The sequence below is a fragment of the Sinohyriopsis cumingii genome, chromosome 6 (assembly GCF_028554795.1).
Source record: "Sinohyriopsis cumingii isolate HCF-2022 chromosome 6, ASM2855479v2, whole genome shotgun sequence".
NCBI lineage: Eukaryota > Metazoa > Mollusca > Bivalvia > Unionida > Unionidae > Sinohyriopsis > Sinohyriopsis cumingii.
In genome coordinates, this window is record NC_142966.1 from 6,081,703 (window position 1) to 6,098,873 (window position 17,171).

The following is a 17,171-nucleotide window of genomic DNA, read 5'->3' on the forward strand; positions in this document are numbered from 1 at the left end:
TACTTTTTAAAATAGTTCAGCAGATTGATCGTTAAATATATCAACATCATCATTATGAAGGCCTCATTAATTATTTGTTCATATTTAGCTGTTGATATTTTTTCAACATTGGATCATCACGTAAATAAAATTTCACCCGTATTAATTTTCCTGGTTGTATTTTTAATCTCACCGAGGTATGAGATTGTATCAAGGATTTATCCGAGGTAATTTTGAGATATTCTATTCCCAGCATCTTTTCTTGTGTCACACATGGTTTTTAACTCAATATATCAATCCTGCGTTAAAATTCCTTGTTAAATTCTCTTATAATTGCAATCAACGAATACGCAGTTAGATCAGGTGAATCAGCACCGATAATAGGTATAATTTCACCATCACGAACTGTAAATGTCATTATTTTGTCAAGCGGAAGTAAATATCTGCGGTCATTATCGATGATCATCTTGTCGTGAAAATAACCCTCCGTTAGCAGATTCAGCGCGATCAAATCATTTTTCGTGCACATATATATTTATTATATCTATAATTAACACTTATTCTGACTTCTGTCAGTATGTGTATTTGTCTGAATAATTAGATCAATAAATATTATATATAATGACCGAATTGATAATGCGAGAACGTCCTGTAACAGGTTGTAAAATTTCCCACAAAAAGATCTTCGGTGATTTATTAGTATATATACACGTTGTTGATGTTTGTCATGTAGGTTTATCACAGAAACAGTCAGTGAGATATCCAACCCGTGACGAGATTGCACGACGTCGATTACAGGATATTTATCGACGAAGAACGAAGAAATGATTATCAATTATTGTCACGGATTAAATATTATAATTTGCGGTCATTGTGATGCTGTTCCTTATATTTTTTTAAATATCAAATTCGAATTGAATCATAGATGTAATTAATAATGATATGTATCAACGATCGTCTGAAATCTATGGTGAAATTCACAAATTACTTTGATATCATACGGAGATTTGATATATCTGTTGATGATATCTGTAGGGGTTATTTTGAATCATCTGGCTCAGTGTGGTTTATCATCAATGATAATGATTCTTGGTTATCCGCGGCACTTGAATACCCATCTGCGGAGACAATTAACGCGTCGTGTCATCTGAAACAATCTGAAATGATCACAGTCTGAAATTATTCACAATCACAATCTGAAATAATTATTTATTTGTACAAATTATTTATTTACACAAACAACAGTTTGTACAAATTTTTTACTTGCAGGATCATACTTACCTATCTTAAGTTGTTTTTCAGCATCATCGATTTCTTTTTTGAACTTCTCGATATTCCGCCGATCTTTCTTATCCCGTCTGTGTTGCTTTTCACCTTTTAATCGTTCGTATTCGTATTCTTTCATCTTGATATTGGATATTTTTTCACTGATTTCACGATCCTTCATATCCAAAATATGTGCTGGAGTATTTTTATTCAGTTCATTTATCCGCTCAGTTAAGTTCTTTATCCGCAGTAATAAATATTCTGTTGATTTATTTCCTTGTTCTGATTTTAGTTTTTCGTTCTCAGATCTTAATTCAGCGTTCTCAGATTTTAGTTTATTTATGATCAGTTCATATTTCGCTTTTTTATATTCGGATTTATGCAGCTGATCCTGAAATAATTTTAACTGTGATTTCAGCTTCACCGATTCTACATCAACCACAGGATCAGGTTCGATTGGATTCACTAAATACGGCTTGACTACATTTACTGGATTTGGTTTGACATTCTCAGTAATGAAATCGATCTTCTCATTATTATTATTATTATTATTATTATTATTATTATTATTTTCATGAGATTTGATCTTCTCATGGGATTTGATCTTCTCATCTTTCCATATTTCACATATCCGCGTATAACCGATCTTATATATGTCTGATACTATTTTCGCAGTTTTCTTACCACGGAGCGATTTAATTTCATTAATCTGTTTGGAGGTCAGAAATGTTGTTTTCGGCATTACTATAAAATTAATTATTTCTGGTGATTCTGTAAAAATAAATTATTTCAGTGAAAAAAATAATTATTTCACAAAATTGATTGATCTGCACGATCTTAAATACCAATTATCCTGTCAAAATCAACAGATTTGAATGATTTTACAATATTTCAGTAAAAAAATAAATTATTTTTACTGATTCTGTAAAAATAAATCATGTCAGTGAATAAATTATTTGTTGATTGATCTGCACGATCTTGACTATCAATTACCCTATCAGGAGAAACGAAATTGATTGATCTGCACGATCTTGACATCATAAAGTAAATTGAAAACATTCTAAGACATCACAAAGTAAATCGAAAAATTTCGAAGACATAATAAAGTGAATTGAAAACTTTCCAAGAGATAATAAAGTATATTGAAAACATTTTAAGATATCATAACATCACTGAACCTCTTCTGTCTCTGTTATGGCAGTTTTAAAAATAGAAAGTACGCATAAGTGTTGTTTCTAAAAACATCAACCCTTAAGACACCGTTTGTGTTATATCAGTTTCTTTGTATGATTATTACTCTCTTTTCAAAGAACGGACGATACAAAATGTATTGTGGATTGGAATGACGGAAGTAATAAACTTAATTTATATTAATAGATTAAAGTTTTCCTGCTTGCTTACTCAATTAATTCCCTCTGGAGTTTAATGACTCCTACGTATTAAAGCAATGGCTCACTCATAAAAAGTCCGAAGCTGAATAGTTTTCATGTTAGGTTATTGGCTGTGTTTTGTGCAGGAACATGATATGGTTTTCAAGGTCCTATCCCCTTTTATTTCAATGACTGACACCCACCCACTTTCAGCTATTAATGGCTACTGTATAACTCGTGTGACACACTTTGGAATACAAAAATATACCACCTAGTGATTCATCAACTATCTGGATATTGTGTTCAGACTATGTTAGCTTTCCTGAATTTAGTTCATAAAAAGATAGAAAAAAATACATGAGACAATATGATCCGTAGATCAAGTTAATACCTCTTTTATATGGTTTAAGGGCCAGAAGAAACCAAATGAAATAGAAGTCATATTCATCCCTTTCTAGCTTTACATTGTAGCGAATGAATTCATAAGTACACTTTCTCTCAAAAGTGTTATTATCTGGCGACATATGCTTGCTAGTGTGTGTGTGTGTCCATGTGTGTGTGCGTGTCCATAACGTATTAAAGCGATAATGAAATGAGCAACTATTATGCTGATAAATCCGATGGCAATTTTGATTACTTGTATAACCAACTTATTTATTGCAAAATCCGACGGCGATTTTGATTACTTGTATAACCAACTTTTATATTGCTTAATCCGAATGCTATTAATATTAGTATAACCATTTTTTGTAACTGCTTTTACAAAGTGCACCTCTCCTAATAGTTTTTACTTCTTAGAATTAAATCGAATTAGTGTAGATATTATATCGCTAACTGTATTTATTATATTTAGAGAACACTCGCACACACTAAACAACAACAAAAAAACAACAGAACAACAACAATCTAACATATGAGCAACACGATGATTGTTATTCTCTAATCTTACATGAAAGTTAATTTTATGGAACTAATCAGTCCAAGTTTATACATATTACATATAAAACTCATTACTGTATTTGAATATCTTATTTCCCTGAACTCGTTATTGTAAGCAATGTAATTAACATACATTAAGTATAACGCCATGGCTACGGTTGAATCCATAATTTTGATGTGTAGTTCCAATGTTCAAGATACAAAAGAAACAAAAAAACCTTTAGATCGTACTTTTCAAAAGAAAGGCGCGATATTTTTAAATACATAAACGACAAATACACACACACACACACACACACACACACAGACATATAAACAAACAATCAAGGATTTTACTTGTTCTTCACCAAGTGATGTCAAACTCTGGAACGATTCCGCTAGAAGTTTCCCCTAATTCCAAAGACTTCCATACAACTACTGTTGTTGACTGGAAAATCCAACTTGTCCATTCTATAAATAATTTGACTGTAATTAATAAAAGACCACAGATCTCAGAGCTTCCTAATTGTCTATCAACCGCATATCTGCAGGGTTTCTCTTCATTAACTTTCCGTAACGTACCGTCAGCGTTTCACGCCGTAAAACTATATTAGGGAAAAAAATTTACAATACCACTTTGGCCAGTTATAACATGGTTTTAAGCCACATTTTGCCTGTAACTTTAATCACATTTGCCACCATGACGACATAAACAGTACCTTCCTACGACGGAACAGTCCCTTCTCGCTTATTCCATTGTGTAATTTACCAGTCTCCAATTATAAATACTGCACCAGAAGTCGCACAAAGTACACCACTACATTTTAAAAGGGACTATAGAACGACAGGGACACTTATGCGGCTATGACCTGAATTCACCAAAAGTAAACTATGGTATCATGGAAACTCATTAACATTTCACTCCGTGACGTTTGCTCCTAGTAATTAGCTAATTATTTCGGGCTGATGAATATTTTCACAGGACCGAGGTCCCTTAATCAAAACATAATCAAAAAAATCTAAGAATTTATTAAAACTAAGCGCTATAGACAAATGTGCATACTCCAGATTTATTATACAATATACATCACTGCCGGGTTTTTCTGCGAATCTATGGTTTCCGTCACCAATATTGGCGCAAAAAGCATACCGAATTCAACTGATTGACCAAAATAAAATATTGCAATACTTGCGATATGAAAAGCGGCTGTTCTCACCAGAACATTGTTCAAAATAATTCTAATCTTGGACACACGGAAAACTACTACCCCTATTTGTTCATGGCTCGCGAGAAGTCGGACTGTTCTGCGCAAGACTTTTAAAAGCTGTAATATTGATGCATCGGGCTATGAAACTGAAACGCGTTTTAGGACATTTTGTGTCAGCATTTCAGCCGAGGAACTAGGTCAGGCTTATAGCTGGTTTTAGAACATTAAACGTAACAATGCCACTAAATGGCAAGAGGTATTACGCAAACTATACTGATAATGGAAAAAATAAAAGTTCAACATTTAAAAAATAAGCTATTATGTTGAAGAGAAACAACAACGAAAAGGATGTAATGTGTTCACAACGTCTCGTTTAAAATATGACTAAACAATCTAGTAACACACTATAAACACGAGAATATCTTAAAAACTCGTTTGAGCGGCAACTTGACAAGTTGGATATCGGATAAGTGGGTGTGCGATAACTTACTGCAAAATTAGAAATTTGGATTAAGAGGCAGTATTGTTTTACGTTAAACATTTCTATCTATAAAACAATGTATATATTTGTATGATTCTAAACGATAACTATTAAATAGATTTTTCTGGGTTACAAGTTCAAGAAGGGTCACGGAGAGGTTCTATATGTTTAAATTTAGAAATCATTTTCATTTGCATTATGAGTAGAAATGTGGGACGACCAAAAAAAGAAACGTGATCCAATGTTTACAGACATGACGTATCGTTGCGCAGAACTACCCAACATTCAGAATACGCTGACACGGTGTTCACAGTGGTAATAAAGGAATTAAACCTTTAAATGTATTGTTTCAACTAGGTTATTTCAACTTGTTTCGGATGCTGAAAAATATTTTTATTGACCTAGAAAATGGATTAGCCATAACGACATCTGTTATTTTATGTAACTTTACGTAAGCGCAAATTATATCCCGGATAATTCATTATAAAAATAGTAAATATAAACTATTAAGCAATTTTTGTGAATTAGTTAAAAGAAATGTCGGCTGCAAAAAATATTAGTTGTGCATGGCTGTATTTCTCTAGTCTTCGAGATTTAAACCGCATGGGTTTAATGTTCTAAGGCGGCGTATCCAGTAAGTTTCATTTTATTTCCTGGTTTCGGAATTACATTTGGGGTTGTGAGCAATTACAGTAAGTGTTATATCACTAAAAGTGTGGGCAGGGAATAAGTGTTCTTCGACCGGTCTTCCGCACAGCTTTTTGTCATCCAATTAGATATATGAAGGTTAATCCTTTTGTGTAGCTTTACATTCTCTGTATTACGTTTTGTTTAGACCATGTACGTTTTTAGTTTTTGTCTAGTCACGGTGCTGTCAGAGACCATAAATCCTCAAGGACATCTAGTTAGGGCGAAAATAACAACAATCACTAAGACCACCCTAGTCAAACTGGCCCTGTGGAGATAAAAGGTGCAAAACCTGTCAACATATGATAGGCCATTTCCAGCATCGTCAACAAGTTTTAATTCCTGTAGAAACGCCCATGAAAAGTTTTGCAAACACAAAGGTTTTCTGCTTTATTTGTTTGTCTTGCCCATTTGCCTTTGAAAAAGACCCATTGAGAGTCTAACGCGCTCAGTCTATTTAGATACTAATTTTGCACTGTCCATTGTCAGTTTATTGCATTTCTCTTAATCAATCCCAGACACACGTGATCCCTTGATTCTTCCAGTGCACTTAAAAGAACTGTTATTGGCCATATGATTTGTATAACCATTGGGGTCATTCTGTTATTTAATACGCTTTGGTTTTTGTCGTTTTCATTCAGTTTGAATCTTCTAGTTTAGTTAAAATGAACCAATTCTGCCGCTGAATGCCACTTTTGTTTACAAAGAAAGGCGTTATTGATTTTCAAGTTTTTCTTTGTTTCTGATATCAACGTTACCGTAATAATCCTTTTTGTGTATAGCATTTTATTTCTCTTTTCATCTCCATCCCAGCCCCCACCCCCACCCTCTACCCCCCCCCCCCGCCCTCCCTCTTAGCTCTTTAATATCTTGGCTTTCTGAAGAGAGTATTTACTTCCTGAGTACAAAATGTATGTCTTTGCGTCTGCTGTGATCTGTAACTATATAAAATTATATTCCTCATGACTCATTGATTATCCACTCATTGTCCTACTCATCCATACTAATAGCAGACGTAAGTTTACGTCATCATTGCTTACGTCATCATTGTTTCAACATTGTTGTAAATAAATATTTCCATGCAATTCCTCTATAAGAAGATCCTACATACATTCCACCAGAAATAGTTTCTACAGTATCCTCTACCGGAATTAAACGACTATTATATTATGTGTTGCATTTCTATCCTACCTTTCGTAATCGATCTTTTCTACCAAATAATTCCTCATTCCGTTCGCATTGTGTCACCCAAAATTCATGCCATTTCTGTTGGCAGTTTATAATGAAAAGATGGTGCTCTTGGTATTTCCTGTCCCGAGTACATGAAATAGACAACACTTGTATGCAGGACCGGGCCGATTTGGACTAATAGGACCCAGCGGCCATAAGGGCCGTGCGCGTTAGTAATATATATATATGAAGAAACTTTTCAGTTCAATATCATTTAAAACTTCTCTAATAGTGTATTTCAAACTGTCCTGCTCCCAGGGCATGACATACCAAAATGGTCAAAATCGGTCCCCTCGTTCCCTAAGACCGCTAATGCTTGTTTGCATTCTTCAATATTACTGGAAACAAAGGTTCTTCTAAATTTATATTCATGATATTTGATCTAACCACGAATGAATATTATATTACTGATAATAATTGATCTAATCACGAATGAATATTCTATCACTGATAATAATTGATCTAATCACGAATGAATATTCTATCACTGATAATAATTGATCTAATCACGAATGAATATTCTATCACTGATAATAATTGATCTAATCACGAATGAATATTCTATCACTGATAATAATTGATCTAATCACGAATGAATAGTCTATCACTGATAATAATTGATCTAATCACGAATGAATATTCTATCACTGATAATAATTGATCTAATCACGAATGAATATTCTATCACTGATAATAATTGATCTAATCACGAATGAATATTCTCTCACTGATAATAATTGATCTAATCACGAATGAATATTCTCTCACTGATAATAATTGATCTAATCACGAATGAATATTCTGTCACTGATAATAATTGATATAATCACGAATGAATATTCTGTCACTGATAATAATTGATCTAATCACGAATGAATATTCTATCACTGATAATAATTGATCTAATCACGAATGAATATTCTATTACCCATAATAATTGATCTAATCACGAATGAATATTCTATCACTCATAATAATTGATCTAATCACGAATGAATATTCTATTACCCATAATAATTGATCTAATCACGAATGAATATTCTATCACTCATAATAATTGATGTAATCACGAATGAATATTCTATCACTGATAATAATTGATCTAATCACGAATGAATATTCTATCACTGATAATAATTGATCTAATCACGAATGAATATTCTATCACTGATAATAATTGATCTAATCACGAATGAATATTCTATCACTGATAATAATTGATCTAATCACGAATGAATATTCTATCACTCATAATAATTGATCTAATCACGAATGAATATTATATCACTCATAATAATTGATCTAATCACGAATGAATATTCTATCACTCATAATAATTGATCTAATCACGAATGAATATTCTGTCACTGATAATAATTGATCTAATCACGAATGAATATTCTATCACTGATAATAATTGATCTAATCACGAATGAATATTCTCTCACTGATAATAATTGATCTAATCACGAATGAATATTCTATCACTGATAATAATTGATCTAATCACGAATGAATATTCTGTCACTGATAATAATTGATCTAATCACGAATGAATATTCTATCACTGATAATAATTGATCTAATCACGAATGAATATTCTATCACTGATAATAATTGATCTAATCACGAATGAATATTCTATCACTGATAATAATTGATCTAATCACGAATGAATATTCTATCACTGATAATAATTGATCTAATCACGAATGAATATTCTATCACTGATAATAATTGATCTAATCACGAATGAATATTTTATCACTGATAATAATTGATCTAATCACGAATGAATATTCTCTCACTGATAATAATTGATCTAATCACGAATGAATATTCTGTCACTGATAATAATTGATCTAATCACGAATGAATATTCTATCACTGATAATAATTGATCTAATCACGAATGAATATTCTATTACCCATAATAATTGATCTAATCACGAATGAATATTCTATCACTCATAATAATTGATCTAATCACGAATGAATATTCTATCACTGATAATAATTGATCTAATCACGAATGAATATTCTATCACTGATAATAATTGATCTAATCACGAATGAATATTCTATTACTGATAATAATTGATCTAATCACGAATGAATATTCTATCACTGATAATAATTGATCTAATCACGAATGAATATTCTATCACTGATAATAATTGATCTAATCACGAATGAATATTCTATGACTGATAATAATTGATCTAATCACGAATGAATATTCTATGACTGATAATAATTGATCTAATCACGAATGAATATTCTATCACTGATAATAATTGATCTAATCACGAATGAATATTCTATGACTGATAATAATTGATCTAATCACGAATGAATATTCTATCACTGATAATAATTGATCTAATCACGAATGAATATTCTATCACTGATAATAATTGATCTAATCACGAATGAATAGTCTATCACTGATAATAATTGATCTAATCAGGAATGAATATTCTATGACTGATAATAATTGATCTAATCACGAATGAATATTCTATGACTGATAATAATTGATCTAATCACGAATGAATATTCTATCACTGATAATAATTGATCTAATCACGAATGAATATTATATTACTGATAATAATTGATCTAATCACGAATGAATATTCTATCACTGATAATAATTGATCTAATCACGAATGAATATTCTATCACTGATAATAATTGATCTAATCAGGAATGAATATTCTATGACTGATAATAATTGATCTAATCACGAATGAATATTCTATGACTGATAATAATTGATCTAATCACGAATGAATATTTTATCACTGATAATAATTGATCTAATCACGAATGAATATTCTATCACTGATAATAATTGATCTAATCACGAATGAATATTCTATCACTGATAATAATTGATCTAATCACGAATGAATATTCTATCACTGATAATAATTGATCTAATCACGAATGAATATTCTATCACTGATAATAATTGATCTAATCACGAATGAATATTCTATGACTGATAATAATTGATCTAATCAGGAATGAATATTATATTACTGATAATAATTGATCTAATCACGAATGAATATTCTATCACTGATAATAATTGATCTAATCACGAATGAATATTCTATCACTGATAATAATTGATCTAATCAGGAATGAATATTCTATCACTCATAATAATTGATCTAATCACGAATGAATATTCTATCACTGATAATAATTGATCTAATCACGAATGAATATTATATTACTGATAATAATTGATCTAATCACGAATGAATATTTTATCACTGATAATAATTGATCTAATCACGAATGAATATTCTATGACTGATAATAATTGATCTAATCACGAATGAATATTCTATCACTGATAATAATTGATCTAATCACGAATGAATATTCTATGACTGATAATAATTGATCTAATCACGAATGAATATTCTATGACTGATAATAATTGATCTAATCATGAATTTGAAACTTAGCTCCTCAAGATTCCTCTATATGCGGCTTTAGTGGATGACGTTAAATAATTTGTTAAAAGCATTGACATAGATGATACACAATATCACGCATTTAACCCTTTTTTAGAAATTCTTAGAAAGCACCGTATTACTAAGATGTAAGGAAAGAACACAAATCTCTAAAAAGGTCGATTGTATAAGATTTCAGCACGTATATCAAAAGGATGCCTTAACTTCCTGATCTTACTGGTCTGTACAGTAGAAGGGAATAAATGGAAAACACGAGACGGCAATCGCTATGGAGATTTTGACAATGTTGTTACAACTTACTGTTGAATGAAGGCAAAACAAGAGAAAACGATTTTCCCAAAACCTACAAAGCGATGCCACGATAGACAAGAACGACGAAATAATCGATAATGATGAGTGGAGATTGTTTTCCGTGAAAAAAAGAGAGCTTAGAGTGGATACCTATTAAACATATTTGACTCCTCTTTTTGTTCCCAAATAATAGGATATATGAAATCAGACATTAAAAGTATGACAAACAGACAGACGTTATAAACACGCACACAAATCTTAGATATTATCGTTTTTTTAAATCGTTTACATAAGTTTCCATATCATCTATAAGCTGCATATATATACAGTCCTTTTGTTTCCATGGGTTATTCCATTCTTTACTTTCTCTTCGTTTACAAAATATTTGGGTTTTTTAAAATTGTTTTAAGATATGATTTTATACTCCACCAAACGTGTAAGGAAACCATTCATCTTCAATAACAAGGCACGAAATATTCAACTTTTTTCTCGTGTAAGGAAACCATTCATCTTCAATAACAAGGCACCAAATATTCAACTTTTTTCTCGTGATCTTGCGCATCTATCATATTTGAATGAATTTTTGTTTGTAAATTTACAATGGTAATGATAGCAGAGGCCAATATGTAGATGGCTAATGACTACCAGATCCTTAAAAACTGACATTCATGAGTATTCGTCAAGGGTACAACCTCGATTAAAGGTAGGCCAAAGTATTTCATTGTAGATGGGTGTACAATTCTCATTAGCCTAGAATGTGTGTCTGCATATCATGCATAATGAATGTCTTCGTACCACAAGACGAGTGTGTGTGTGCGTATCATAGGCTGTGTGTGCGTATCATAGGCTGTCTGTCTGTGTATCATAGGCTGTGTGTGTGCGTATCATAGGCTGTGTGTCTGTGCATCATAGAAAAGAATGTGTCTGCGTTATCATAGAATGTGTCTGAGTATCATATAAAGTGTCTATGATCGAACGTGTATCCACGTAGCTTAAAAATGTGCGTATCATACAAAATGTGGCTGCATATCATTGTTTGCGTAGCATAGACTGTGTGTATCTGTATCATATAAAATGTGGCTGCATATCATTGTTTGCGTAGCATAAACTGTGTGTGTGTGTATCATACAAAATGTGGCTGCCGATCATAGAGCGTGAGTCGGCCTATCATTAAATCTATTTTAGTGTATCATATAATTGTGTCCGTGCATCATCCAACACTTGACCAATTATCTGCAGACGAGACCTATTCTCTGCAAGCCGTGAATTTCTGTCATTATTTAAAGTTTTTATGTAATTTTATGCCAGAAATGAAAATTTCTTTGTCAAAATCAATCGAAAACGGTATTCTGACCCTAGGCACGTGATGAATCTTTGTGTAGAAATGGGTATATCTCAACGCTAATAGACTCTTAGTACCTACTCCCGTTACTTTGTGTAGAAATGGGTATATCTCAACGCTAATAGACTCTTAGTACCTACTACCGTTACTTTGCTGGAGTTTGAGTCTCACCATCCATATTACGATTTCTGTTTAAGGATTTTTGTATCATGGAGAGGCCCGTAATTATTCTGCAGTCTCTGCTTGTCCTGTTAGCGACCTTTCACGTTACCACTGGTTGTATTTGCAGCGAACTGAATCTACTCCCTCCTTTGTGTAATCCGTACTTAACAGGTAAGTAAAACGTTGCACTGTTAAACGTTTGCTACGTCGAAGTCAATACAACAAAAGAGGACAACACACTTGAATGACGATGATAATAGCAATTTCAATAAAGATGATAATAATGATAATGATGATGTTAAAGTTACTGCATCAACTAAAGTCATAACTATCTCCATTAATTGTTATATTTATACTTGTTAAATTGCGATAACTGTTTTCTTTAAAACACCCTAAATATAATACTTATCACAAAGACTAACTTATTTTGTAAAAGCCTTTATTCACAAAAGTGTCGTTCTTCACAAATGAACGAATGATCGTTTTAAATTCATTCTTCACAAATATACATACATTTTGAAACTTTTAAACAAACTTAATATTTGAAATAAAATATATAAACATCATAATGATCTCCCTCACCACTGGAGTAAATAATAACTTTCAAATTGGTGAGCATGCAGAAATGCCTCTTCGTGACGAGTATAATGCGATCTTTATACAAAGTCGTTTCAAGTGCTGTATGACCTTGTACATATATTTTGATTAATGTTGTATTGTCTGTGACAAAATCATTCCACTTATATAGTAATATTTAATGGCATAAATACATATTTAATAACATCAGTCGTGTTATAAAATATTTCTTTGTAATAATATGAAACGTGCAGAAGGTATCAACTAATGCTAGTTTCCATATTTCATGTTGATGCCATGTTATTTTTATGCAGTAGGAAGGAATACACATTTAACACAAATCCGTCCATATTAGACAGATGTCATTCGTGTATAAGACACTTATGTACGTGCGTACGGACTTAATATCAGGTCGAGAATCTAGTGCTTTTATTTAACTCGTGGTGGACATATGCTAATTAAATTTACAAGAAAAAATATGAAGTCAAACCCATAATAGAAACGTTGACGCTAAAAACTTACCTTGTGTTCTGCAAACTTTATTGTGCACAAAACTTGATTTTAAACTAAAAAATATCAGAGCATCTGTCAAAGACGTCGCTGAGCTAGGAAAGAAATTAAAATATCTAATTTTGGTTAAAACAAAACAATAACCGGGGATTTTTTATCCGATTTTTTATACGACTAAAAATATAAATCGAAAGGAGCTTCGATTGGAACTATTGACGATAATGCGCATGCGTGGAATATTGCAGTAACAATATTTCCACGAAATCGAATTGTTAAATTTTACCAAGGAGATATATTTTATTTTATTAAAGAAATTAGAACGATCCTGTATCAGTATGGCTGTTTCAAAGTTTAGATAACGGAAACTATGATCTGTTTGTACGGTGTAATGGATATATTTATCGTACAGAATCTCTCCATCAAGAAATGAAATATCTTGCGTTGCAATATACCCACGACGATAGTGAGCAATTACTGAGTAATTGTTTTAGTGTTCCCTCAGTTGCTGCGCATTTCGCAATTGAGACAAAGTCGTGAAAACCAACACGATTGGATTTTCTTGAAGAAATACAACGATTTTTTTTCCAATACGAGCACGGTGGTTTATGGAATACAATATACAATTAGAAGGATGTTATTACGGTTGATATCGTGGCATGTTATCCGATACGTTTTCTAGATATTTTGAGTGATTTGGACATCCAAAACACGAGACGATCAGATTATGGATAAATGGACCATTACCGGGTTTTGACTTGACTGGATTAGTTTGGATTGAGTCGTTTAAGTTTGCTGAAAATCTTCATCCGATTTGTTATGTCTGGTTTGGGAAACATTTTCCCGAGAAAATGAGGGCACTAATAGTATTGTTACGATTTATGCTTCATGTAAAAAATACTATTATTGTTACGATTTATGCTTCATGTAAAAAATACTATTATTGTTAACAGTAAGTGAAGCGACTATATCGTATCGTTCGCAGAAATAAAGTTTGGTTACCACAACAAAATAAATATTCTGCTGATGAAAATCTTGATTTAACGGATTTTAAGAATAAAATAGTAAAATATCTTGGCAGAAAAATGATCGGTGAATTCACCCAAAGGGGGCCATATGATCAGAAACGACATTGCACAGAATTATAGATGATGCTGAACTCGATTTTGTAATTGCTGATACAACGAATAGAAATACGTTTATAAGTCGAAATAATGCTAATTCTTCAGACGGTACTAAATTAGATACAAATGTCAGTTATATTGATGGTGAGTCGCCGCAGTTTACTCATTTAAGATCTTCAATAATCGCTTATGTATCGATAAATATATGATCAATGATAAATAGAGTTTGAGTTTGCTGTCAGAGTCGCCACGGATTCATTTTATAGCAATAAAAAAAAACAGGATTGCTAGTACAACTATATATCGGCACGTAGGCATTAATGATGTGAATGGAGAATAAAACAAAAAAAGATACTAAATTATTCGGAATTCGTTGACGTAGACATTAAGGATATTTATTACAAAAAAGAAATATCAAAATCGTCATCAGCACCATCTGTATATGATCCTATAACTACACATGGAACAATTAATCTTAATGGACCTGGAGACTCTGGTCAAACAACTCGTTTAGTTAAATTATTCTTGAACATTTGTTCAAAAATAGTTGCATAACACCTAAACACAGACTAGCAAGAGAAATGAGAGAAAGAAATATTAAATCATGCACTTATCATACATTCTTTCGATGGAAGGGAGATAAATGGACTCCTGAATGAATGGGAGAGTATTAAATTCCAAGAATTATTGTTTGGGATGAAATATGCACCGTTTCATTAGAAACATTAAAAATATTTTTTGTTTTGTTGTTGACACAAAATACTGCTGTAATAATGTGGTGATCATTGTTACCTGTTGGATTGTCTTATGATATTGTCCTCCCACATAATACTGTTGGATTGTCTTATGATATTGTCCTCCCACATAATACTGTTGGATTGTCTTATGATATTGTCCTCCCACATAATACTGTTGGATTGTCTTATGATATTGTCCTCCCACATAATACTGTTGGATTGTCTTATGATATTGTCCTCCCACATAATACTGTTCGCCTTGTTTATGATATGTATCTAAATCTGTCACATACGTTTCCTACTACTATACTTATTGTCTATGAATATGCATATTAATGTGATATGCAACGGGGAGACTAAATCCAAGATTGAAAATCTCCACATTTCTGGATGTATTCTGCTTGGATTCCATGTTTCTGCACAAAACTCAAGAATTCAGGACTCGCTGTACTAATTCAGATCCCACTTTAAACCTGTGCAAACAGCATGATAATAAAATTCAATAACTTCAAATTTTGAGTGTTCATGACCAAATTTGTATCAGTATAGACACATATATGACGACATCTTTTGATAAAAGAAAACCATAACAGCTGCACCATTTTCTGGACCTACACAAATTTGAAACGTGTGTTTGCAATACTGCACCAAAGAGTCAGTTGCTGATTTCAGTAAATAGTCTTCCAAGCACAGGTCTGTAAAGGGACGGAAAATATGTTAATAAAACAATGTCCCTCACCTTTTTCAGTTACAAGTAGGACAATCTCTCAAAAGAGTCTTTGTACTAAAATCTTACTTTGATTATCAACCAATCAGCATACATGCCAACCCCTGGCGAGGAAACAAAAGTGTAATCCAAGTTGACAAAAAGTTATCTGAGCGGAAAAAGAGTAATCCACATATAACATGATAAACATTCAATGAGCATATTACAAAATTATTGTATTATCCATCTGGTCTTTTAACATCAATAACTGCTTCTTTTAACACCAATAACTGCTTCACGTTTTCGTATATAACACTTTGAGCTTTAAAAATCAACAGACTCTCATATTGCATTTCAAAACACTTTGTACCAGCTGGGACTATGTATTTTTTGCAAACCAGCAGAGCAGTAAGTGCTTGGTTACATAGCTTGGATATGAAATAAGTTTTCATAACCTGACAAAGAAGAGAAAACTGATATCTTAGTTATTGCGTCTTTTAGCTGGGAAATAAGATGAAACAATCAACTCTTGTCTGCATGAAGTATATTGTCAGGTAGAGTGCAAACTTGATACTTTAATAGTTCTGAGTCAAGTTATCTCCCCTGCAAGGATGCTGCCATGATTTTAGGATTTACTCTTTAAATTTTGTGTGTGTGTTATCTCCAGTGAGATATTGGTGGCGGGAGGAATAGTCATTGTTACATATCTCCCCAACACTTAAATATATGTCACTCTTTCTTACTGTTCCACTCTGTTAAGACTCTAGTGAAATCAAAATACTCAGAGATGTCATCTCTAGTTGCATAACAATTATCACTGTGATATCATTGGGCATAGTCACATGGTTGTGGTGGGGTCTTGCTTGGGATGGAAGAATGACAATAGGCTTACTCCATATTTGACAGCAAATTGCGATGTTGTCAAAAGAATTAAATTTTGTCTAACAATGCAGTTGGACTCGGATTATATACTTGATTCATAGTCAATGAACAGGTTCTAAAATTGACGTGCTAATTTTGGAGTCCTGTTCCTCCATCAGTTCAAGATTTTAAAATACCAAAGGTGAAATTAGTACAGTTTCATCCTAAATTA

General features: G+C 32.2%; 1 protein-coding gene across 1 annotated transcript in view; it reads left to right on the forward strand.

Annotated features, from left to right (window-relative positions):
• The window catches only part of LOC149796313 (uncharacterized), a 77,694-nt gene that overhangs the window by 15,596 nt on the left and 44,927 nt on the right, over window positions 1-17,171 (forward strand). Inside the window, exon 2 of the mRNA XM_089960207.1 lies at window positions 12,464-12,599. Coding sequence (XP_089816333.1) covers window positions 12,464-12,599 — 136 coding nt within the window. The remainder of the gene's footprint in view (window positions 1-12,463; window positions 12,600-17,171) is intronic.